The sequence below is a fragment of the Pholis gunnellus genome (assembly GCF_910591455.1).
Source record: "Pholis gunnellus genome assembly, chromosome: 11".
NCBI lineage: Eukaryota > Metazoa > Chordata > Actinopteri > Perciformes > Pholidae > Pholis > Pholis gunnellus.
In genome coordinates this window covers 164,443-191,702 of record NC_136538.1, presented here as the reverse complement: position 1 = coordinate 191,702, position 27,260 = coordinate 164,443, and the positions used below count along the sequence as shown (strand labels likewise).

The 27,260-nt window shown below is 40.9% G+C and overlaps 1 protein-coding gene across 1 annotated transcript in view; it reads left to right on the top strand.

Annotated features, from left to right (window-relative positions):
* The window catches only part of prkg2l (protein kinase cGMP-dependent 2, like), a gene marked incomplete at both ends in the record, with an annotated part of 34,801 nt that overhangs the window by 1,642 nt on the left and 5,899 nt on the right, over positions 1-27,260 (top strand). Inside the window, 15 exons of the mRNA XM_079168538.1 lie at positions 1,806-1,972; positions 3,473-3,586; positions 4,835-4,940; positions 8,699-8,762; positions 8,905-8,982; positions 12,746-12,840; positions 14,974-15,042; positions 16,249-16,347; positions 16,586-16,721; positions 18,915-19,051; positions 19,936-20,025; positions 22,037-22,178; positions 22,261-22,424; positions 23,232-23,354; positions 24,063-24,125. Of these exons, the coding sequence (XP_079024664.1) occupies positions 1,806-1,972; positions 3,473-3,586; positions 4,835-4,940; positions 8,699-8,762; positions 8,905-8,982; positions 12,746-12,840; positions 14,974-15,042; positions 16,249-16,347; positions 16,586-16,721; positions 18,915-19,051; positions 19,936-20,025; positions 22,037-22,178; positions 22,261-22,424; positions 23,232-23,354; positions 24,063-24,125 (1,647 nt within the window). The remainder of the gene's footprint in view (positions 1-1,805; positions 1,973-3,472; positions 3,587-4,834; positions 4,941-8,698; positions 8,763-8,904; positions 8,983-12,745; positions 12,841-14,973; positions 15,043-16,248; positions 16,348-16,585; positions 16,722-18,914; positions 19,052-19,935; positions 20,026-22,036; positions 22,179-22,260; positions 22,425-23,231; positions 23,355-24,062; positions 24,126-27,260) is intronic.

The window sequence follows — 27,260 nt, the reverse complement described above, 5'->3', positions numbered from 1 at the left end:
CGTCTCGGATTCATAACTGCCAGAATTGAAGAAGCCACGATATCTCTGGTGTCCTGATTCCTGCATTGCTGCCATTTAAAAACAAGCCTCGGGAAACACGTTTGTGTGAGCGCTGAAATCTCCTCTTGTGCGAGTCACATGGCACGTGTGTGCGCCGGTTGGTTCCGTGTGTGAAATTGACCAGGGGGTCATGTGAACGGCAGATGAATTCGACAGTGTAACCATCATGGTGTGCATGCAATGCAATCTATGTAATCAAACGACCTCCATTCAGTCACAATGAGTGTTGGACTAAAGTTATCATGTATAAGAAGATGTTTCCGCAGCAATATAAAACAGATATTAAAAATGAATTATGTAATGATTAACTTTCGAACACTAGCTCTAAACAGCTTATAATACGTCATTAAAACTACTAATGACAAGATTTTAACAATAAAAATACAATCTTTAATTTCCCAATCATTTGACATGGGTGTTTTATACAAATAACCACTATAGATGACTTTAACAAAGTAAAAGGATAACTTTTGTAAAATTGATAATGATGATAATACATATTTTAGTTCATTCAACATAATGTCAGACTGAATGAATAAAGTAAAACAAAATGTATCATCACTTATGATACAACTAGAAAATGATAAATTACGTCAACAGGTTCTTCGGTTGTTCAAAAAATATTTTCATTGAAATAGTTTGATCAATTGTGATCAACCCAAACAGAATATTATTGGTAGGAGGACGTGAAAGCTCTGGCAAGCTTTTGTAATATCCCCCACATCTGAAAGGCTTCATTAGCATGCAGGACAACAGAAAGACATGGAGGGAAACAAAAGGCCACGGAATCTAAATGCAGGATCCGAGTCATTATGGGCTTCAACCTACGCTGCCTCTCTTGCCCACCACTCTCAGATCCATTCAGCACTCTCCTTTTCAATGAATGTACTAGCACATCATCTGTGTGATGTGGTAATCAGGGATGCACACTCCGCTCAGGGAAATCTGCTGAATAAATTGAAATTGCAGATATTAATGCAGTGGCTTGGACCCAGGACCCACATTTGCCTGATTCTATTTGTCTGGCAACAATGTCTGGTAAAAGCATAACGGCATTCATAAGATTATATTTGTTATTGAAAATAATATACATTTTAGCATCCAATTTAAGTTTTTTTATTTTTAACAAATTAAAAAACAACACAACCATCTAAGCTCTGAGTAGAACCTCATGCACACTACTTCAGTATGTTGAGAAATCCAAAGCTTAAGAGACCTAATTCCAGCTGCAAAGTGCCAAATGGTTTAGAGTTTGAGCAAATGGTTAATTATCCCTACTTATATTGGCAGGGTGCAAGGGTTCTATATTTCATATATTGTGGGATTGCGGGGAGGTCAAAATGTATTTTAGTAAAAAGTGGGATTTCTCGCTTGACAGAATACTTTACCCACAAAATGACCATTTGTATATCAGATACTCACCAAGTGGTATTATTGAAGAAAACAATATCATAGCTCCATGAGGAATCCAAAAGGGAAGCCTTGATGAATTAAAGTAAACAACAGCAAAACTATGAAAACATCCATGTACAAACTCTCAAACGTATGTAATATAATCCAAGTCTCCAGTCGTATGCTTTCTACTTCACAAACACATTTGCTGTTATTAGAGGATAGAGGGTCTCATATGCTGTAGAGATTGTAAAACCCCTTGTGGTAAATTTGTGACTTCTGAAATTTGGGCTGGATGATTACATTTGACTTGAATTTGGGAATGCTTGTTTCTGTTTCTTCTTGAATCCCAGGACCAAGAAGCTCATCAATAATGCTATCATGAACAATGACTTTCTGAAGAAGCTGGAGCCACAGCACATGAGGGAGATGGTGGACTGTATGTATGAGAAGGTTTACACGGAGGGACAGCTGGTCATCCAGGAGGGGGAACCTGGAAACTACCTCTATGTACTGGCAGGTAAGCTTCGCAGAACATGTGTCGCTCTGATGGGTTACTCCACTGTCACATTTACAGTTGGAAAGGCTGAGGGATCTGGGGGATATTGAGGGATTTTGTACAGTTTATGATACAGTTGGGTTTAGAAAAGTTTAGGAAAATTCATCGCATTAGGTCTTCAGTTCATCATTTACAGATGTTATTTTCCCATTAAGATGAGAGTTGTACCAAAAATCTGGTTTAGTATTCTTTTAAGAATGCTAGAATTTACCTGTATCTTAAATTGGTTGTAAAGTACAGTTGCGGGATCTCTTTTAAATAAAAATTGTAAATGTATGTTTTTTTCAATCATATCAGAATCAGCTTTACTGGCCATGTACGCTGACACGAGGAATTTGACTCTGGTTTTTCGTTGCTCTCTACGTACATCTAAATAAAACAGAATAAATAACTAAATCAAAGCATAAATCATGACAACAACAGCGTCCATGGAATTAAGGTGATATTGCAGAATGGAGGTAATAGTGCATTAATTGTTCATCAGAGTGACGGCTAGTGGAGAGAAGCTGTTCCTGTGTCTGGTGGTTTTGGTGTACAGAGCTCTGTAGCTCCTCCAGAGGGGAGGAGATGAACAGCTTGTGTCCAGGGTGTGGAGGGTCTGCAGTGACCTTTCCTGCCTGTTTCCCGACTCTGGAGGTGAACAAGTCCAGGATGGAGGGCAGGCTGGAACCAATGATTCTCTCTGCAGACCTGACAATCCATCGTAGTCTGTTCCTGTCCTGTTTGGTGGCCGATCCAAACCACACAGTGATGGAGGAGCAGAGAACAGACTGGATGATGGTGGAGTAGAACAGAATCAGCAGCTCCTGAGACAGGTTGTACTTCCTGAGCTGGCTTCACTACACAGCCAGGTTTCAGTAAGACAAAATAAATCAATGTGATTATCTGATATTAACTAATTTACTAATACAGCTTTAGATGACAAAGATCTGATATTTAAGAGTCCACATTTAATTATCCTATTTTGTTGCACTGTTGCCTTAGTGTTAACTTGGATTAGGTTATTTAGTTTAACTCCTCGACTGGTTACTTTTGATTTAATGAATTGAAGTGGCCGTGGGGCAGACACAGTCTCTATATGGTTTTGGGTGAGTAACTGCTCTAATGGAAGCTCAGAGAAGTGTGTAAGACTGCAACTCTGCCTCCTGGTCTGAGCTCTGGGTTGTCATGGATTAGGTCCACACAGAAACTGGGTCAGATTTGCAGAAATGAGATCTGCTCCATCCAAAGTGGGATGAATGCCGTCACTCCTAAGCAGACCAGGTTTTCCAAGAAAGTCTCCCAGTTGTCTACGAAGCCCACATTGTTTGCAGGATACCACCACAACAGCCAGCGGTGGAACAATGACATGCGGCTAAACATTTCATCATTGGTCAGATTCGGGAGGGGGTCAGAGAAAACTACGGAGTCCGACATGGTTCAAATGAGTTTAAACTGTATGCTATGTTTTCCTCACTGCAGATGGCTTGCTGGAGGTCATTCAGAATGGGAAGCTGCTGGGGGAGATGCGTCCTGGCACAGCGTTTGGGGAACTGGCCATTCTCTACAACTGTAAGAGGACAGCCACTGTCAAAGGTAAGGGACTAAACCAGTCATGTTCTCTATACGTCTCACCTTTGGGATTACATTCTTGCATTCACTCCCTTGTGCTTATGTGTGTATCACGTTGTGTGACAACCATATCCATATCATATACAGCAGGGGTGTCAAACTCATCTTCACTCTGGGCCACATCAGCATTATGGTTTCCCTCAAAGGGCCGGTTGTAACTGTAAGACTGTATAACTGTAACTACTCCCTAACATATTGTTAAATAACTGTCTCTGCATTTGATTATTGTTTATTCAAGTGTACAAATATTGTACATGCAGTTAAATAAATGTAATACCCATGTCAAATGTAGAGTAACCAGCCAAAGAGCTGCTTCTATGACTGTGTTTAAGTATCTCATCATTTCGACTTTCTATCAGTATCAGACAGCCACTGGCTGGATGCTACATGAGCAGACGATTATTCACAGAGGGAGTTATTAAATAAATATTATCTATTGAATCATTCTGTTGTCTTATATTTACTTTGAATGATCACTTAATGATTGCATTTTTTTATGTAAAGCTTGTCTTTACTTATGTGTGCTTCTTTAATTTGTTCTGGTACAATAATGAGAATATAAAGATGATTTGTAGCATGCAGCAGGTCTGACAAATAGGTTGTTCATACCATTAGAAGTGTTGAAAACTCTGCAATTGATTTGAGCGCACACAAAAAAATGCTTACATTATTTACATTTTACCAGAAGACTCCCAAATGGCTTTGGATTTTAAAAACCCTGCTGCTCACAGAAATTAACAAATTAAAATATTTCAATAGAGCTTGTTGCATATCAGCTACCATGAATAATATACAAAAATAAAATAAGAAATGACATCAAATTAAAATGATATGGACTTAATAAATTAAATTCACGGAATTAATTGCAAATAATGGCTAGTGATGGCAATGGAATCATTAACTCTGCTACACATGCTAACTGAGTAGGCAGTTGTCAGCAAGACATCCTAAAGTGCCTTGAAGTTCGACAGCATCATCAGATTTGCCTTACACCACAGAAACTGTATCAGTGTTAGTATTACTACCAAAAGATGTTGACTATCAAACTCAAAGTCCGCGACTGAATTTCTGTCCCATTCCGTTCCTGTGTATAGGTCTTTTATGTACGGTACCATAAAATGAGCCAGTTCATGTAGAAGGACCCTTAACTATCCTCCAGTGAGGATAAAGATAGAGGTTCAATGTGTTTTTAATGATTCCATTCCAATCCAGCTGTGTCCCAGTCTCATATCTGGGCACTGGACCGCCAGACTTTCCAGACCATCATGATGCGGACCACACAAGCCAGACATGAGGAGTACTTCAGCTTTCTGCGCAGGTACAAACCCAACTGACAGGATGTCTCTACTAAAATCAAACAGCATTAGCCTGGCAAGAACCTGTTAACACTCCGACACTATTGGAGTGTTAACTGTACATCTGTGTTATGTGCACAACTGCTATGTATAGGTAGGTACTGATGCGACATCTCTTTGGAAAGCTAAGATTCTTGTGATTCGATTTATGCAAACCACTTCAAGATACAATCACAACAGCAGGTACAATCAACGCCTCTGTCAGACCACCAACCCACAAACAAACAGTTACAAAATCGAGGCAACTCACGTATGAAGCCTCACAGTAATCCACCCATCCATAATATTCCAACAAAAACGCTCTTGTTACATTAACAAAGGTCCAGACGATCCAATCCAGTAAAATAATTTATGCCAGATATATTTATGCCAGATATGCCTAATTATTTATGTATTTTCCAACGTAACTCCAGTTCACATGTAAACATTGACGCTCTCTGGGTCTCAAAATGGCGGCTGCACTCTGACCTTTGGATTGACACCTCAGTTGACCCAATAGGAGCTTCATGTCCTGTCCACAGCCTACAATACCAACGAGAGTCCGCTTTGAAGGACAGTGCCTGCCCCTCTTCTTTCGTGTAAAGACCGAGCCAATTGCAACCGATCGCTCTGATGACTGACGCTTCGTATAGCCAATGAAATTTCAAAAATGATGATATACAGATTCAGGGGTTAGATTTAGAGGCAGAACACGGAAGTCACGGCGTAACAGCGAGAGTCTGCTGCTTGCGTCCGTGCGTAGAATGCAAAGTGTGGTTTTGGAGACTTTAGGAAAGTAAATGATGGTGAAATAACTTATAGATTACTGTATATCGACATAAATCAGCTTTAGTTTGAATTATGAATATACATTTTGTAGATTGCCAGTGAGTCTGCTGACCTGTTGGGGGGAGGAGGTGTTTCTGTGTGTGAAGTTGTATTACCCCTTTGTTTCACTGTGTGTGTGTGTGTGTGTGTGTGTGTGTGTGTGTGTGTGTGTGTGTGTGTGTGTGTGTGTGTGTGTGTGTGTGTGTGTGTGTGTGTGTGTCTTTAGGTGTTACTGCTGATCTGGGGGAGGTATATATATATATATATATATATATATATATATATAGATAGATAGATAGATAGATAGATAGATAGATAGATAGATAGATAGATACATATATATATATATATATATATATATATATTAGGGCTGTGAAATGATTACAAATTTTAATCAAATTAATCACAGGTTTCTGTGGATTAATCATGATTAATCACATATTATCGATTTTCTCGGTATATTTTTGTGAGAACAAAAAGATTTATGACAAAAGACGGATATATACATTTAACATGTTTTCTTTTTTTATTCATAAAAAACAAAAACAATGGTGCTGCAACTCAGCAGTTCTTTAGCAGTTCTCTTTGCTATTCCATATGGAACATTAATATATCTTCATCCTAAACAGATTGTGCGTCTTTGCTGTGCTTTGATGCTCGAGTCCTACGTTGCCACTCGCAAAACTTCGGTGAACCCCTCGTCCTCAAGAATATTAATCGGTCTACAGCTTTTTGCAATCCATTTGGCAACTGTGCTAGTCAACTTGTCACAGGCAGACTTAGTGAGGGGCCTACGTTGTTCAGTGAGGGTGGTTTGGCGCATTCCACTTAAACTCCCCTCACCGACCAACGCATGCTTTGCGTTGAGATGGTAGGCTAGTAGTGCTACGGTGAAACGATGACGTCTTCCCGCAGAGTGTACATATCACTTTGGTTTTATTGAATGTTCCATCTTTGATTTTTTGGAACACGAACTTCCCATCCAGAAGGTCCTCAGGTTCATCAGAATTATCCATGACTTTATTCTTTGTTTACTGCCCTTTTCCTAGAGGCGGGAATTGCCCCCTCTCTACGGCAACCCTGAAGGGACATATCTTCAACACCAGAAAGGACAAACATGAGACAGTCTGTTACATTTGTTTGTTTGGATAGCAGCTAACGTCTGACTGCATTAGAGATGTTTTGATTGAGGCCTGTATGCTTTTGCTTCGATTATTGTTGTGTCACCTTCGTGATCTTAATGTTTTGGATATATCCTTCCACTGCATATTGCAGTCCCTTTGCCTTGATCCGGAGAATATCGGAGATATTACTCCAAAAGTATCACTGACACTGACAGATATAGCGCTGGTCCCCGTCCTCGCCATGCTTTAGGGTTGACAGTCCTGGGAGTTTTGTCGACGTAGCAACAGTAACTAAGGGGGCAAACGGTCAATTGTGGGTATATTGGAAGCTCATTCTGCGCATACGTTAAATGCGTTTAAAAAAATAACGAATTAATCCTGTAAAATTACAGGATTAATTCGTTATTTTTTGTGTGTGTATGTACACACACACATATATATATATATATATATATATGTGGGTGTGTGTGTATGTACACACCCACATAAGGAGGTGTGTGTGTGTGTGCCTTCCCCCCTCTGTGTTTCATCGTGTGAACTGCTGACATGTGAAAATACAGAAAAGAATTTTGTCTAGTTTTGTAGATGACTAACTGTTATTTCTTTATTTTCACATAATAGGTAATCATCTGATGTAGATTCAGATCAGAAGTGGGTTAGGCCTTTTTAGCCTAGGTATGTTACGATGGTTACCATGGGTCTCCAAATGTCCTTTTTTGACATTTTAGACCTATCCACATTTCTGTGGTATTGTTATCAAATCTGAACCTGGACTAGGCAAGGCTTCATGCTGTGGTCCCATTGGCTTTTCCAGCTAATAAGTCCAGCTATAGTCATCTGCAGGAAATAAAAACCTTCTCCTTCAGTGTGTTCAAACTTCTATTACTCAATGCCAGCAGCACTTACAGTGATTCTGACTGTTGGGGAAAACACTTCAGAGTGTTTCCTTTCAAAAGAGACCAAACCCATGCATGTACTCCACATGGTTCAAGAACAGCTTTCAATGTACTTTGGGTATGCCTTGGACAGGCCTTTTAGGCGAATGTTACTGGAGTGGTAACCACTTAGTAATGTAACAAAGAACAATAATAGCTTTGGCTTTCAGATGGGGTTTAGGTTTCAAATGGGGCTGTATATGTCGTGTTCAGTCGTTTCGGGTCTGAAAGATGTAGTTACAGGTCGCAACCTGTGCAGAAATCTGCATTAAAAACTGCAGTGCATGTTTATCCCTGAGGACAACCAAGCCAATACCAGCTGGTTATACACAAAGCCTACATTTGACAACATGAACATAGTGGACATGTGCAAACAGATACTCGATGATTATCTGTGGATTTGAAAAACACTGTAGGAAAAATAAACTAAAATGTCTTAATTACATAATCACAGTTATTGAGTTATATTTAACATTTAAAAAATGTATTAAACCTTTATTTAACCAGATACGTCCCACTGAGATTACAAGCCCTGGCCAAGACAGCAGCATTACAGTGTTTCAGACAACATACATGCAAACATATGAAAGTAAAAACACAGAACACTATCAACTACAAAATCACATGTCAGATCTTACGTGTAATAAATCTAACCGTTATCAAAAAAATCACAAATACTAGGCAATAAATTATTATTATTATTATTATTATTATTATATAAGCATTATAAGGATATCCTACATTTTCAAGTCAGTTTATTAAATTTAACAAATCACTATATTGTATTGCGGTTTCACTGTATATAATCAATCTCTTATCACTTATAATAAATGTGAATATTTGTTTCTCTATAAGTGTGTCCCTGCTCCGAGGACTACCTGAGGAGAAACTAGCCAAGGTTGTTGATTGTCTTGAAGTGGTGAGTACTTCCCATTCCACCACATTTCTGGCAGCTATACTTTATGCATTACATGCAGTTCCATACAGTATCTGTTTCTAACTAATTAGTTTCAGATTGTATCTAAGTGGATAAGAAAATGACTGACATTCTGTCTTTTCAGGACTATTTCGAAAAAGGGGAGTATATTATTCGAGAGGGCGAAGAAGGGAATACTTTCTTTATTATTGCAAAAGGAGAGGTGAGACGTCAGCACATTCTTGTCAAACATGCCATCTTAAAGCCTTAATATTTTCTTAATTGAAAGCAAATATTTGTTTGGAGTCTGTTCAAAGAAGGTTGCAGTCTGGTATGGATAATATAAAATGCTAGGCCTTCTCAATCTGTGTTCTTGCTTTGTTCCCGTGGACTTGAGACATGTCATTAGTCACCACCAAAACACAGTTACAAGTCCACAAGTGTTCATCACATTTTATCAAGATAAGATAAGATAAAACTTTATTTATGCTGAGAAAAGCTCCTCTACAACAGCAAGAAAGAGTGCAAATATAAAATATCAATAAAGGTGCAACTATATAAAGAACAATAAAGAGTTATCCAAAATCCATAAATCTCGCCTGTAAGCAAAACAAATTCCCCAGGCACAACCTTTCTTGACAGTCACAACCACTTTTGGCATAACTGGAGCTCCAGCATATACTCTCTCATCCAACGTTTCCAAAAGAGGTCCACTACATACTGGACCTGCCTCCACCTTCGGCGTGCATTAAAGTCCTCTTTTTGGAAAAGTCCTGAAGGTAGAGATGGCTTGGTCCTCAGCAGTAGGAGTTGACATAGGGGGAGTGACTCCAGGTTGTTTGGGTAATTGAAGGGTGTCGTAATGAGCCAACTGTTCATGTTGGCCTCAGCTTCACAAAAAGTATTTAGTGGTTTAATGCATGCATACTTCATGGTGAGTGGCTGTTGGGGGATTGTACATCCACTAAATGCCTCACTGAAGCAAATTGTTCTCTTGGAGATGTTCAGCTCCTGGATAGCTTTTTTGATCTCATGCTCTGCCCAGATAAAATTCTGAATCAGCTTTTTTGGCCATGTACGCATACAAGGAATTTGACTCCGGTTTTCACGTTGCTCTCAACGTACATACATAGAATATAAAAATAAACAAGAAGATGTAAAAAATAAAAAACAAGGACAACAAAGTAGAATAGAGGTAAGCACAAACATTTAACTACTATGTACAAAATAAATATAAATATATATCCAAAAGTAAATATATATACATAAAGAACAATGACAATAGATTTGAGGTATTAGTGCAGAATGGTGGTAATAGTGCAAACAGAGGTAATTGGTCCCATTGTAGGAGCGTGGAAACAAACAAGGAGGCGAGTATTCCCTTTGGCTGCACCTTGTGGCTGTTTATTTCCATCCATACACACATCAGACACATTCACTTCCTGCTACCCTTTAACCCCCCTTGTCACCAGGGTTACGCCACTTCTCTTAAAGGGGCCCCGTGAATTCGGTCCCTTCAGTCCCCTACAACATTATCAAAATGCAGCTCCACAATCTGATCTCTTCTTGCAAAGAATCAGCGAAGAGCGTTAACTAAGGAGGCTGCGTCCAGGGATGCCATTACGTCAAAGTGGAATGTTCTAAGCAGGTGAAGATGACAATATATTTCTAGCTCTTTCACGTTTGACTTAGAATGGACCAAAATTGTAACTCCAGTTCTTGTGAAAAGCGGTTCATCTAGTAAGACTGTGCCCCCAGTGACCTACTTCTTTGTGGACCTCCTGAAGGATGAGCTTTGACACCTGAAGGTCCTTAGCCAGGGTAGGAGGGTGTTTGGATTCTTCTGGCATGGCTGCTCGACTGAGCCTTCCTCCAACTCAACTCTAATGCAACACTAGTTGGCCATCCAGCACATTGGCTACCAGGGGGTGAGGAAGGGGCTCTGTGTCCAGCAATAGTTGTTTTGCCAAGTTGTAGTCCATAAAGCTGGCATCAGCCCAGGAATCAATAAAGGTGGATAGCATCAAGGACTAGGCGGTGCCTGGGTTAAGGGTCCGAATTCTGGAGTTCGGAAAGGGCTTGACTCACTAGTAACCTCCTACCTACTGATGAGCCCCATCCTTTAGTGGACAACGAGCCAGTAGATGTCCGAGAGGGGGAGAGGCGAGTGTGCCACAGCTGAATGGGTACCACTGGAACAAGGAGGGCAGTGTTAGCGATCCCTGACGCGGACCTCCGAGGATCTCCAACCTCAGGTTGATGCTGCCCTCTGTTGGAGGATGAAACAGGTTCTGCGAATGCTCTCTGCCTCTCTCCACCAGCCGATTATCTAGCTAAATCACCGTGGCAACAAGGGAATCAAGGTCAGCGGGGAGATCTAGGGAGCAAGCTGGTCTTTAATGTGTTCAGCTAGGCCATGGTGAAAAACATCAGCAAGAGAGTTTTTATTCCAGTTACTATGGGCGGCTCGGGTGCAGAATTCTATGGCATACTCCAACACTCTTGCTCTGCCCTGTCGGAGACTAAGGAGACCCCTAGCACCCTCCCGGCCGGGTGTGCCATGGTCAAACACCCTCGCAAGGGCTGCCGAAAAGTCAGAGTATGAATAACAGATGGTAGCCTGCCTAGCCCATTCAGCTGTGGCCCACTCTCAAGCTCTGCAAGTAAGTGGGTAATGTGGCCACTCTTGCTCGCTCAGTAGCGTACGAAGAAGGATTGAGTTCAAATAACAATGAGCGATTTACCAGGAATGAGCGGCAGGTGGCTGGGTTTCCGTCATATTTCTCTATCTGGATCCCTCTCGTGACCGGGAAACCGAGGCTCAGATAGCACCTCCTCTTGTGAAGGCTGAGCCAGAGAGTTGGGTGCTTCAGGAGCGATGGCAGAAAAGGCAGATGCTGCCTCATGCACCATCTGCAACTGGTTGGAGAGTGAACCCACCATGTTCTCCATAGATGACTAGAAAGTGCCCTGATGAGCCTGCAGCTGCTGCATGGAGATAGTGAGTGAAGCCAGCAGTTGTTCATGCTTGTGAAATCGTTTGAAATAGCAGCGCTGAGCCGGTCTGATCTGTCATGGCCAGATTGTACTGTGATGATTAGAGTACAACTCAAGTGCAGCGATAACAGACCAGAGAATGAAGTTGCAAAAATCTAAGTATTTTCTGAGGCTCAGTTCAAAACAAGGCAGGACAGGCATAAAGCAAACTTAACATGCATAATAATAGTTCCAAAACAAAAAGCCTGACAATATAATAAGAGGTAATCAGCAGAATTAACACGCGTCATAAATGGTCAAACGAACAACACGCCTAACAAGACTACTAACTATAAACAGGATAACAAAAACAGGTTTCAGGAATAACAGGAATCGTAAATGACAAAAGAACTCGTCAATGGAAATGAGTGAGGCAATCTGGCACCTGCTTAGTGACCAGCTGGGATTTAAGTACTAGGGAGGTCTGATGATCAAATGAAACACAGGTGCGTAACAAAACAGACAGAAAACTAAACAAAGACAGGAAGTAAAGTAACTGATGAAGCATGGGTAGGTGAATGACAAAGTAAAACATGAAGTGAAATCAACAAGTTTTCATGTTTTAGTGTCGTCACATTATGTAACGGCACTTAGTTTTTCCAACCCAAACCATGATCTTTTCCTAAAGCTAACTCAGTAGCTTTGTTGCTTAAACACCGCAGGGCCTTATGGAGGCGCACTGATTGCTTATGTTGCTTGACATTCTTAAGAAAATGCACAAAAAGTTAAACATTGATCAGAGTATCACTCTTTGAGTGGCCATTGGAGTGACTCAATTTCTACGGCAAATCCTTGTCCCATACACTGGCTGACTTACAGAAAGTCCAACAATGAAAAAATGATTGTCTCAATTTCATGACTCCAATGATAAAACATCATCAGACAGAAATATAACACTGATTAGTAAAATAGCTGTTGCTTTGCCTCATTGTAATGTTTTCTATTTGTAGGTCATAGTCACTCAAAGCACAGAGGGCTTCAATGAGCCACAGGAAATCAAGACATTGGGAGTTGGAGACTACTTTGGAGAGAAAGCTCTCATCAGGTACAACAACATTTGTACAGAAGGCTGAGGACTCAGTGCAGAACTTTAAAATCTAACACATTTTACAAACACACCGCAGAACACATATAACATTGTATTTCAATGATTTTTGTTTCTTTGTGGTAAATCTGATCACATTAGATGGCTCAATAACCATAAGGTACGGTCAGTGAACTTACACAAATACTTTCCAGCTGTTTGCCTTTAGGTGTACACAAGTGTTTACATCACATTACGTGGACTGATTAAAAAGCTATTGTATGATGTTAATAATGACAGTGAATGGTTAACTCCTCCGTTTGTCATGGCCATGTTGTTAAACCACTACATTATCACACAATTTGAATGAGCGTTAACTTGGTGCACTGTTGTGTCTTGTCCATTGTGTCTTGATGTCACAATGTCTTCCTCAGTTGTGTTTATTGTTGACCACTCTGCCTCTCTGTCCCTCCTTCCAGCCGCATTCCCACTTCATCATTGCCATTTCTCTACCTGTCCACCAGAGGCCCTCAGACATTTCCACCTGGTTCAGTCACCTGACTCCCACATCCAGCCACTCCCTCCTGCCTTGCAGTAACCCCATTCCATTACCTGACCTGCCCACCTGTTCCCCATTGCCCTCATTAGTCTTGCAGTATATTTATTAGCCCACTTCCACTCATTCCCAGCCAGTATTCAATATTGCTTTGTGCCGTTGCTTTCCAGCCCCTCTCTGAACCCCGCAACCTGTATCTTACTCATAGCGTGAGTATTTTATTAGTACCTGATTCATTTTCATTAACCTGAAATTATAGCCCCACCGATTGCGACGCTACCTCATCACCAATATTTTTACAGGCTGAATAGTACTCTCTTGCCCCTTTCACACAGCCTGTTCAAAATGGGGATGTTCTGCCTTGCCGTTCTGTATAAAAGCTACGGAGGGGACAGAGTTGTACCACAGCTGAGCCGGCAGCGGAGGAGGTGCTATCTGAAATCAAACACTGGGGTGGCAGTTTTGCAGAATCTTTGCGTTGCATTTCCCTATCTACACAGACAGCATTTTTTACTTCCATCACTGTTTTATCACAGAACAGATATGTTTACATTTTAACAAATGAGACGCATGCATGGGGGATCTTAAGTTATTAACCATATCTATGATGATGATCAAAACTAGGATTCTCAGGATCACAAAATCCTTAACATCCTCAACATCTTCAATATCCTCAGCCACATCAACTTCCACATCGTCAATATTCTCAAAATCCTTGGTGTCCTCAACAATCTCAAAATCCTGAGCGACCTCAACAGGCCTTGCATCCTCAGTATCCTCAGCATTAAAATTCTCAAAATCCTCAGCATCTTCGACATGTTAAGCATCCTCAAAACTATCCTTAACCACTTTAGCATTCCCGGCATCCTCAACATTCTCAACACGCTCAGCATCTTCAACAGCATCTTCAACATTTTCAATATACTCTAAATCTTCGGCTATCTGAATATCTTCAGCCAAGTCAACATTATTATCATCAAAATCCTAAGTACTAAGGGTTTTCTAGAAGCCATCCAACATCACTGTTGTGACCAGTCACACTTTTAATAATAACTAATGAACCAATGAAACCATTTATTAAAACCAATGAAACCCATACATACAAGAAGATGACACCTAACTACCTGTGCACTGTAGTGATCACAATTCATGAAAGGGTAATGTCTTGAATCTGGTGTGAAGGCCCGTACAGAATCAGAGGAGACATGGGACAAATAATTCTGCTTATCTAGTATTAGTCATGTACAATCAAAAAAATAAGTCAAAGATGTCGGTGACAAGAAGAGTCCTTCAGAGTTTAATGGTCATCGGAAAAGCTTCAACAGCACCATTTCTATAGTATAATTGTTCCATTGATGAGAAAATGCTTCCTTCAGGACATTCAGAACATACTTTGCCTTCATCCCACAGCAAACAATACAAACAAACGAAAGATGTTCTTAATATCACATCAGTGTAATATGAATACACTTAGCACCCAGTTCATTTGAATCCAGTTGATGCTGTTGGCTGACCAAGGCATGCTCCATCACACTGCAGTGTGTGCATATGGGTTAGTGATGCGTTTGTTTCACTGAACTGTACATGTATGTTTACAGTGAGGATGTTCGCTCAGCCAACATCATCTGCAATGAGAACGACACACACTGCCTGGTGGTGGACAGAGAGTGAGTAGTTGGATGTTGTTTACGTGGCATGTTATTATGTACAGCTGGACCCATATACCAGACCCTTTAGTCAAATTTAATCTGCATACCTGACGTTAGATGACAATGTAGATAATAGTAATACTTCAAAAGTAAATAAGTACATTTACAATATCATAAACTGTTATTTTTGTTACTGCTGTTCACTCTTTCATAACCTCTTCTTATTATTCCTAGAGATGGATTAAGGAGTGTGGAGGCCCCTAATCACAGCATCTTTTTAGAAACTGACTGATCAAAGAATACATACGCAATCTTATTGATCTGAATCTAAGCATTTCATGTCAACCTGGGTAAACTGCCGTTGAAAAATACTTTGTGTTCTGCCAGAGAGGTCAAAGAGCTAAAGGTGGAAACCCTTGACAATAAGCTTGGCAGCCTTCTGGAAGCATTCACAACCTACATTTTACTACAAAATAAAAAGCTTTATTTATTATTATTGTGACACATTGTTCATCATCTAACTCATTTTACTCTAAATATATAATTTCAAGTGGAAATCTGTGTTCTTTCAAATAATGTTGACGTGGAAGCAAACAGAGTTTCGTACATTTGGCTATATTAGCCTGAAAGTGAGAGGATCCCCAACAGTGTACCAAATATACAGTGGCAATTGGAGGTCACGTCCAACACTTCACCCATCCGTATGTTCTTTTGAGGTATATACATACGAATTCAACCTATTCCTACTTTACCCTCTTCAAAAATAATACAGCCAGCAATGCAGTGCAGCGTCAGCCTATCAGCTCAGCATCCACACTGCAATGCCTTCAGAGATTGTGTTTCTAGTAAAGTGTCTTATTCAGCACAGGGACTATACTGTTGGGTTTACAGTTGGAGCCAGTAAAACATTATCCATCTGGGGACAAAGGTAATATTTTTGGACAGATACCACTGAGTAAGCATCCATGCAAAATATGACATATTGGTTAGAAAGCAAACTAGCTGTGCTATTCTACACTAGGAGATGTGTCATCATATCACCTGTGGTCAGGGGCAAGTTCAAAAACGCATTTATAGACAAGGACAAAATAAAATAAACTATAACTATATACTGCTAGTTTTCTGCATAGCAATGATACCCAATACTGTGCTTATAGATGACAAACACGCACACACACACACTGTAAATAAAAGTTGTTCATGTCTTTGCCTCCTCCTCTCTAGCAATTTCAACCAAATGGTGGGAACTTACGAGGAACTCCAGGCTTACCTGAAGGAATACGTGGAGGAGCTTTCTAGGAATGATGAGAGGAGACATGCCCTGTACGTGCACAATGACAGAATAACACAACAAACATGTGCAGCTGTATAAATGTTAATCAAGCCTCCTTGTAAAGTGACAATTGTGGTGGCTGATTGCATGTCATATAGTCATTACTGCATTTTCCGCTTTACTGATCATAAGCTGATTTTAAGTTTGGTTTGCAAATGAGTCAGTCTAGGCCTAGAAAGCAAAAAGGGCCCAGATGTAATCGTGTATCCTGTGTTATTCCTCTGTTAGGCCACACTCTCCTCAGGTTGACTCTGCAGAGGTCCAGGAGCTGAGGAAGCTGAGGGAGAAGATTTCTCTCCTGCCTTTCCAGGAGCTCGAGGTCATAGCTACATTGGGAATGGGAGGATTTGGACGAGTGGAGCTGGTGAGCTGCAGTAACACTATAATGCCCCAACTATCACCGGTTATTAGTCGGCCCCTCTTTATACTGGAAATCATTGAGCTGGATTCTGTTTACAGCTGATATCTTTGTTTTGCCAAACCCATATCTTGTGATTGTTTAAAACTGACCCATATATCTGCATAGATAAAGGGGTGGCATCAATCTTAGGATTGGTTCAGTGGATATGATAGGGTGAGGGATAAAACATCTGGAACACAGGGACAAACATTCAAGTGACACACCGCTTTTAAGCCATTCTAGAAAATCACGAGAAAAGCCTGAGATTTCCTCAAGTCCGTTCATTTCATGAATGGCAGGTTGTTCTCATGAACTGTTTGTAGCCATACCTCTGAAAGGTAATGCACAGTAATTCATATATAATCCCCCAAATCCATGTGTATGTAATCCATGTAGTCATGAGCCAGAAGTCAGATTTATTTGTCACGTAACTTCCGTACTTCAGTAACGGCACTTCTGTCGTTTTTTAACCTCTTGTACCCGAGGATGCCCAAAAGGTCTCCGTTCTGTTCCGAGGCTCTGTTCCAAATGTCGTAGAATGGACTTTTCATACAAAAATATTATTAATGCTTCATACATGCTATATACCAAATTAACGAAGAGATTCTGTTCAACCCTATCCTGCAAGAAAGTGTACACACTCCAAACACAATTCTACACAAACTCAAATAAGCAACGAAAAGAATGTCCACAATATCACTCTTTTTTCGCCATTGCTGAGCCGACCACACACTCCGGTAGGCGCTAATAAGAACAAGCTAAATGCTAACACGGAACACCGAAATAGCAGAAAACACGCCAATAACACACTGAATCCAAAGATATCTTCACTATTTTTCTAAGTGAAACCATCACAGAGCTGTGAGCAAACAAGCACCAGAACAACAAACCGCTTCACCGCTAATATTTCATAAACTCCTTACCTTTGTGCTGTTCTGATGTAAACAAAGGCATATTTCCCGGGTCCTACTGTTCTATCAACATCCTGTGGTGGCTCTGAACTGTTTCCTGAAGAAATTGGGATCAATCTCACTTAGGGTAACTAACATTTGACCTATTTCAGGTTTGGCCAATGGGGGTGGATCACGGTTTTCGATTATTTTATTGGCTTAAAATTCTGTCAAACAACTCAAAGATCGTATCATACACTCCTCATACTCTTCCGGGTTCAAATCTTATGTCACATGCGCAAATCGGCCAATCACAGGCTTTAGTAAGGTTCAAATACATCACATAAAACTGAAATTCAGACGAAAATAAGCCATGTTTTACAGGTTATTATAGGGCCCAGGCTCTCAAAATGATGATTGAACACTATTAGTGATAAAAGAAGTGAAATATATAGTTATACAGTATATAAAAGTACAATAAAACTGCTATATGTGCCGCTTCCAAAATCAGAATTGACGTTGGCTGACCTCAGCTGACCTTGATTTCTCAGGCATACTTCACTTTATCAAAGCCAATTGTTATTTAAAAGGACTGCTGACATGTTGTGATATGATTTGGCAGAGTTTAGGCCTGCTTCTGCATCATTTCAAATCAATAAAAGTGCTTTTTAGGCAAAAAAAAAAGGTGAACCTGAACATTTTCAATTTGAGCTGTGTGTAACATTCGTCCAGCATTTACCAGTAACATATACAATGATATGTACACATATTAACAAAGCTCACATTTATTTGTTATTATGCCATTTAAATTAATCAAATAGACCTTGTAGTTAGCGAGATAAGCCCCTTTGAGTAAGGGTAGGACATTTTCGAGCAGAGGTCTAAAAATAGGCCTAGGGGTAAACCCAAACCATGATCTTCTCCTAAACCTAACTAAGTAGCTTTTTAGCCTAAAAATCTCTCTCAATGTTGCTTGACATTCTTAAGAAAACAAAAAACAACAAAATAACTTTTCGGAAGATTTCATACATACCGTTGAATGAAGATACGTTGATCCGATTATCGCTCTTTGAGTGGCCATTGAAGTGACTGCAATTTCTACATCTGCAACTGCAATATTTATGATGGTTCATTTTAATATCATTCTTTTTTATTTTTGTTTACATTTATACAGACATTCAGTCAATGTTTAGCTGGTGTGTTTGTGTGATGTTTAGCTGTAATATACAGTTCTAGTGTCCCTCAGTGAGCATTGCTTGTTTCTCAGGTGAAGCTGAAGAATGAGGACACCACGTTTGCTCTGAAGTGCATTAAGAAGAAGCATATTGTGGACACCAGACAGCAGGAGCACATCTACTCTGAGAAAAACATCCTTCAGCAAACAAACTCAGTGTTTATCATCAGGTGTGATACACTCAGGTTTCTTTGTTTCATAAAGAGCTAGATGGGGTTTTTTTATTTAGAGATTATTTTAGGATATTTAGTTGTTTTCTGTAATCTGAGCTAGTGGAAGCATGTAGATGTTGATTGGAAGAGGCTAGAGTATGGGTAAGTTACCTCTTTTATTCCTTAGGAGAAGATAAAAACGGGGGCTGCTCAGGGTGTGGGTTTCTCTGTGGAGTTGCTAAGGAACTTGCTGGGAGAATGCTTGTGAACAGGGTCCCACCACTGCTCTGAGATTTATCTGGACTATGACTTTAAAGAACAAAGGCCTTGTGTAAGCATTCTGTTGACTGTCATTCAAAGGGAAAAGTTCACCCAAAATGTGACGTTCACTCTCCCACTTAATTAATACAACACTCCTATCACTCAGTTTCTTCTTCATTAGTTCTGAGGTTTTTCTAAGGGCTCTGTGTTGAATGAAATCTAAGAATGCCAATTCTTAAAAGTTCCTGTTCATGGGCTCTCAAAATACAGAGAATGAGGACGAAAAGTATTTTTATCTGAAGAGCTGTCGCATCAACTATTGTAATCTGCAGTGCCTCACATTTTGGTGACCTGTTATAGGTCAATAGAAGTGCATCATAGGCATGTTGTAGGAATTTGATCATCAGTAATATATTTTCAGCATGCATTACCATAACAAGATATCAATGCCAATACAAAACATGAGTTTCTGCTAGACGTGCACCCCAATGTACAGCATGTATCGTTATTTATAGGGGTCCTAATTTTAGTTCATTCTTGATCTCTTTTGTTCTCTTTGCTAGCAGGGGCTTTAGGAAGTGTTCTTAATGCAACACAGTAGTTAACAAAGAGTCTCTTGGCTGTCTGTGCGTGTATTTCAGGTTATTCCGAACATTTCGGGATGATAAGTTTGTCTACCTGCTGCTGGAGGCGTGTCTTGGTGGAGAGCTGTGGACTGTGCTGCGGGACATGTGAGTGTACGTCCTTTTGTTACATTCATAACAACTACCCTCTATGCTCCCAGAAAAGATGTTTCTATTGAATACCGTTAAGGAGAGTGGTGGCATGCATTAGCAATAGTTTAGCGAAAATGATTGTGTTCAAATTTCCACCAGCCAATGAATTGATACAAGACACTCAGACAAGAATTTTCAGAAAGAATGGTTATAACCATAATTCTGTTATAATTCTGTTTGCAGTGATATGCTGTGATTTTTCATGTGCTCCGCTCTCAAAGCCATTTAATAGAAAGCTTTTTCTGGGACCATGAAGAGCCCGGGGAACTGAGTACTATATATTCAATTCAGATTGTTTTTGGCTGAACTATTCCTCTGGTTGAAATTCCAGTCTGTTGCACCTGTAACCACTGTCAGTGGTGACATCACAGCAGTGGCAGGCCATGCATTTTATACCTGGGCCGTCACTGCTGTCCTGCAGCTGAAACACCACCTAATAACCTCATGATGGCGCCACAGCTACGGTTATTTGTTTGTAGGAGTTTAACAATATACGTATTAAACCGTTTGGTACGAGGCTTACAAACCGAACAATATGTTTGAATAATACTAGTGCATTTGGAAAATGCAGAAGCTTAAATTGTGGGAAATATAATGTTTTCGGTGGACTGCGCTCACATAGGAGACAACGGGCTGTGTGACCTCTGAACCCGGAACAAAAAAAACCACAACAAAACTTCTGAGAGGCAACACTAAACAACCTTAACGCTGTTCACTCAAAGACAAACTCCATCCTCCTTTCTTTGTTGACAAAAAGTTTAATCCCACGGTTAAATCCCAACTCACAAATCCGTTTCTCCTCCTTCAGCCATTGAGTGTTAAAAAAACAAAGCTAAGTAAAAAAAAGAAAATCTACACCAAGAAAAATGCCAAAAATGTCATCTTTTCTACCATATCTTTCAATTTGAACTCTTACTACTCTGAGTAAGCCTCTGATGGCTACTTTAAATTTTGTTTCACAATAGTCACGTGCTCGCCCACTGACCAATCACAGCACACGCTGCACCTCACTGCAGAGCTGCACCTGAAAACTGAGCTGCACGTAATGCTGACATAGTTGTAGGCCAGCTAGCAGCTCTGGCACGTCAAAGAATACGCCTAACATGTCAAACTAAAGATCTGATTGGTTGAAGACTATGACAATCAACAATATCGTCCCCATTCACTTAAACTGCATATGGATTGACTTGTGAGTCTGCAGGCCTGGGGCCTCTCTTCTACCTAGAGACACAGAGGTGAAATCTGATTGGATAAAACAAGCTTAAAACAAGCTGCACTGGAAGCAGAGCAACTGAGGAAGACAGTAGCTGTGCAATGAGAAAATAAGATAATGGGAAAAATATTTGTATAAATTATAATACATATAGAGTATCTAAGAAAAATTATTCAATTATAAAATAGCTATAACTTTGTGATTCTGTTTAGGCCAGCAGAGAAGGCTTTGCTGGCCCTGACGGCCCACCACTGCATCACAGTGCACTGATACACTCTGGAATGCACCACAAAGGCTCAAAGAATATAATAGAGATAGGGGATGAAGTTGGATAAAGAGGGCGAGCTGGCAGCTGGATGTGAGCAGCAGACAGGCAGGCAGCGATCTTGTGGGACAGAAAGACAGAGTTTGAGATGAACCAGAAGAAACACACAAGAGATAACTTCAATGCACAATTCAGGAGGCCTGAGTCGTGCCCCATCACTTTCGCTGAAATAACGATCTGTCAATGAGTGGATGAAGAACTGTGGTTGATATACTGCAGAGTACTTTGTTGGCCATAGGCATATGTCTATTTGGCTAGTGCTTCTGCTGTACATTAAGTTATTACTGTGGTGACCCATTGGATTAGGGGTTAAGTCGCCAAAAATGAACTGCACTGTCCCCGAGAGTTTTCTTAAAACTGGCCATTGGTCGGCTCTGTGGATATTCATAGAATTCCATTAATTTGTGGATCTTTTCCCAACCTATCAGGAGTTATTTTGATGAGCCCACAGCTAGGTTCTGTACTGGTTGTGTCTTAGAGGCCTTTGATTACCTCCACACTATGGGAATCGTCTACAGAGACCTGAAACCTGAGAACCTTCTACTGGATGCTGAGGGTTATGTCAAAATGGTAAGCCTCTGTCAAAATACCTTTTCCTGTGATGTCCTTTAGAGTCTTATTCATTGTGTGTGTATTATTTGTGTGTCCTCAGGCAGACTTTGGCTTTGCTAAAATGATTGGCCTTGGAAAGAAGACCTGGACGTTCTGTGGGACTCCAGAGTATGTGGCCCCAGAAGTCATTATGAACAAAGGCCATGACTTTGGAGCTGATTGCTGGTCCTTGGGAATCCTCATATTTGAACTTCTTACTGGCAAGTGAGTCAGTGAGGTAGAATCTCCTACTCTTGAGGAGATTCTAATATTTAGAAGAAAATGTGGCACCTCCTACAAATGACAGTTTTCATGAGAGGCTTCAACTGAGTTCTAGGGACATTGTTAAGGGCTGCAAGACTTCTGGTAAGCTGATTCAACTGCTCATGCTGATTCCTCAGAATGTCCTTTAGTTCGCCTAGCTCAGAGCTAACAGAGGAGTTACCTGCCTTGCCATAACAACCTAACCCTTAAACATACTGTAAAGTTATTTGTCAGCTTAAAATTACAATTTGGCATGTATGATGACATTTCTTTTCCATCCAGATGTCTCCCAAGACTCCCAAATTTCCTTTTTGTTCAGGTTAATCTGGTTCTTTGTCAGTTGAATCAATTTGCACATTAGTTTGTGATGTTGACGGGTCAGTCCAACTTTTCACCCTACAGTCTTGTTTTGGACTGTAAAAGCGCCATTTTGCTGTTTGCGGTGCACATTTAGATGTGTGCTATATGTAAAAAGTGGTTACCACTGATGGAAACAAAAGTCCAAGAATTGTTTGTCAATGGCAACCTGGCAACCCTTACTGCCAAGCCCTGCTAGCTTATCATAAAGCCTAGAAGCAGTTGAAACCAACTTGCCTGATTCTGTTCAAAGTTTAAAAAAATTAATGAGACATGATATTATTTTTGTCCTCTAATTTTACTCTAAGAAAGATGCAAATAAACTTATTTACCAAAAATGGTAAACTCCTTTGAACGGCGTAATCTGAATGTTTACATTGCAACTGACCTGAAAACCTGTTTTTCTTACAGCCCGCCCTTTGCTGGCTCAGACCCCATAAAGATCTACACCATGGTCCTCCATGGCATTGAGAAGGTGGACTTCCCTAAAAGAATAGGGAAGCGTCCAGACGAACTCATCAGGAGACTCTGCAAGTACGGTGACTCAAAAAGCATGACCAGATATTAGGATAATACTGCTCTGTCATTTAAACACATATTCAGAAGAGAGATATTCAAAATGGGAGATGTCCCAACATTGTGGTCCAACACATGCACAGTGAAATCTGGTCTGCACTTGCTGGAAGGCTTACTAGCTGGTGCATGATCATGGAGCATGAGGAGGATTGATTTTTTTCACTGAGGGCCCTGTGGACAATACATTGTGAAAGATGATTCAAATTCCTTGTATGCGCAAGCTGATTCTGATATTAATGTATATCCATTCAAGTATAATCAAGAAGTTCTGTCAAGAGCACTCAATCCATTTATTTCTAGCACTGTCTGCTGGAACCTTTACTATTTCAACTCCAGTTATACTGCGCATGAGTAATACCCCATAGTTCAAGACAGTGTCCTAGCCTTCATTCAATAGCCTTGGAGTGGACCAGGCAGTATCATCTTGATAGTGACTAAATGATTATGTTGCAGTCACACCAATGTGGGTCGTATTATCGACATACATTTGTCACAAATGCGCTAGCATCTCATTGTGTTTGGATGCTGCTGCGGCTGGGTTTATTAAGCCAGGTGTTGCACTAATTTAATCATGTAAGTGTGTTAAATTTCCTGGCTGTTTCTTTTTAAACATTTACAGGTTATTAATCCTGAAATTAAACAACAAAAAATGTCTTTCACTTCTAGGCTAAACCCAGTAGAGAGGCTGGGGAATAAAAAGAATGGCATCATTGAAATCAAGAAACACAAGTAAGTTTACTTCCCAAATTATATCATTCTTCATTCGGTTGGCCTCAAGGAGGTTCTGGTGGAAAGAGCACTTTGAGGAACTCCTAAACCCGACCAACATGTCCTCTGCAGAGGAGGCAGCGCCTGAAGACCTGGAAGGGGGCTCACCCATATCCCTGGCAGAGGTCGCTGAGGTAGTCAAAAAGCTCCTTGGTGGCAAGGTGCCGGGGGTGGATGAGATCCGCCCTGAGATGCTGAAGGCGCTGGACACTGTTGGGCTGTCTTGGCTGACATGCTTCTTCAGTGTCGCATGGGGGTCGGGATCAGTGCCCATGGACTGGCAGACCGGGGTAGTGGTTCCCATTTTCAAAAAGGGGGACCGGAGAGTGTGCTTGAATTATCGGGGTATCACACTACTCAGCCTCCCGGGGCGGTTTGCAGCCCCAGTGAAGCGGCGGGGATGAGAGTTAGCACCTCCAAATCTGAGGCCATGGTGCTCTGCCGGAAACCGGTGGATTGCTCCCTCTAGGTGGGGACGGAGTGCCTACCTCAAGCAAAGGAGTTGAAGTATCTCGGGGTCTTGTGAGGATAAGATGAAGCGGGAGACCGACAGGCGGATCGGTGTGGCTGCAGCAGTAAAGCAGACACTGCACCGGACCGTCTTGGTGAAGAGAGAGCTGAGCCGGAAGGCAAAGCTCTCAATTTACTGGTCGGTCTACGTTCCTACCCTCACCTATGGTGACGAACTCTGGGTCGTGACCGAGAGGACAAGGTCGTGGGTACAAGCGGCCGAAATGAGTTTCCTCCGTAGGGTGGCCGGGCTCAGCCTTAGAGATAGGGTAAGGAGCTCGGACATCAGGAGGGAACTTGGAGTCGAGCCGCTACTCCTTTGCGTCGAAAGGAGTCAGCTGAGGTGGTTCGGGCATCTAATCAGGATGCCTCCTGGACGCCTCCCACTGGAGGTTTTCCAGGCACGTCCAACTGGGAGGAGACCCCGGGGAAGACCCAGAACACGCTGGAGGGATTATAACTCCCAGCTGGCCTGGGAACGCCTCGGGATCCCCCAGTACGAGCTGGAAAATGTTGCGGGCGAGAGGGAAGTCTGGGTCAGCCTGCTTGGCCTGCTGCCACCGCGACCCGACCCCGGATAAGTGGAGGAAAATGGATGGATGGATGGATGGATGGATTCCTTTTGGAATTTTTTAGATACATGCTTATGAAAATCAACCACACGATTGTTGATCATTTCCTTTTGATGTAATCCTAAACTGTAATGTTAACTGTAGCAACACCTGCCGCAACATATCATCGACCCAACCACACTGATCCTGACCAGCTAAAGGTTAATCACCACAGCCCAACTACTTCTTTATAACTTCGGTCGCCACAGCAGAGAAGTAAGAGAAGAAGAGGGGCCTAGCCAATCGTTAGGGTTGCATCCTACTGAGAGCGCCTAGGGCGTAGCCGTACAAGACTCTCAGGAAGACAATTAATTCCGAAAATCCTAACGATTCAGCTACGGGGTGAGATAAAAGGCCTACGGTATTGTTTCGACACCTCCAAGAGGGACGTATTTCCTCGCAGGTGGGACAGCCGACGGAGTAACCACCGCGTTAGGTGCGCACGCCTGTCCCGCTTTCCTCGGGGCAGGATCCGCTCACGCTACAAAATGTATCCGCTCAGTGTAAACGTAGCAAAACATGCGTTTTCAAATGGTAACGTAGTCGTGTGGACATGGCCTGAGGCTTTGACAAAAAATAACTGAAACTAGAAATAAATAACTGTTATTTTTATTATATGTTTTGCACATGGACACTCTTTCAAAGGGAACACCTCTTATTTTGGAGTTTGAGGTGATACTGTGTCACTGAAAATATAAAATGTTTTTATATTTTGTCAACTAAATTTACGTCGCTGTCATGAGCCTTTCCCTGCAGATGGCTGATCATGATCTGCAGACCCCCGCCCTCGGTAAACTATCAATGGATAAACCCAAAAAAAGAAAAGTCACAGAGGAAATTAGAGAGTTCAATTCTGTGTGGAGGTATTAATTTGCTTTCACTGCCAACGATGCTGGCTTACCTGTATGCTTGATATGTGCAACAAATGTAATGTTGAATGTCACTTCCAGAACAAGCACACAGCATTTGCTGGAGATGAGCAAAAAATAGTGATTTCTCAACTGCTGCAGCAAACTGAGCCTCTTCTTAAGAGTTTGATATTGTTATAACAGGTAAAATAGCAATAAAATGTCAAGAATTGTCTTGATTCTTGTTCTATATTTTCATTATTACAACAAACTATAGTTTTTGTATATATAATATAATTATATAAAACTCTCTACGCTGTGATATCAAATAGCTTTTGCGGCTCCAGACAAATTTTATTTGGTGGAAAATAGGACAAAATGGCTCTTTGGATAGTAGAGGTTGCCGACCCCTGTCCTTGATGAACCATGTAATATGTTGTGCAGTTCAGTTACATGCGACTTAGATTGGTAAGGCTGTGGTTTTATTAAAGTTTTTCCAAAACAATCACATATAACAATTAATGCTGACAATCCCTGCTTGTTTTCAGGGTCTCTCACTCAGTTCTCATTTTCATGCTGTCTTCTCTCCTATCTCTGAATGGGACAGCAGAAGGGTGTTCTACTCCCGCTCAGGGGGCAAGACCCCTAAGGGTCTATTAAGGAAATCTCTCCCTTTAAACCGGGGTTTCTAACTTCTTATGAAGAAATCTGTCCCGTCTCTAGAGATGGTGGAAAAAGCTAAAAAAGGAAGGGAGCCCTATCTTACAGTTTTTCTGTTTCTTTTATACTACTCTGATTCTAGTACCTCCCCTAATCACATGTGTCACACATACAGGAGCATCTTGTACCAGAGTTAACAACAGAATGTAACTGGTTGTAACTGGATTGGTCCGGATAGAACCAAACCACTATTCAAGGCTAAAGTGACTATGTTACATAAAGTGTCTAAGCAGGCTATATGTTCACCTCTATCATGAAATAAAACAGTTTATATTCTGAATCACATCTAATATGAAATAAAACAGTTTATGTTAAATTGGTTATAAAAAGTGTAAACAAGTTATATATTGTGATGATTATAAAGACAAACAAGCTATGTTGTGATGGTTATAGAAAGTGAACAAAAT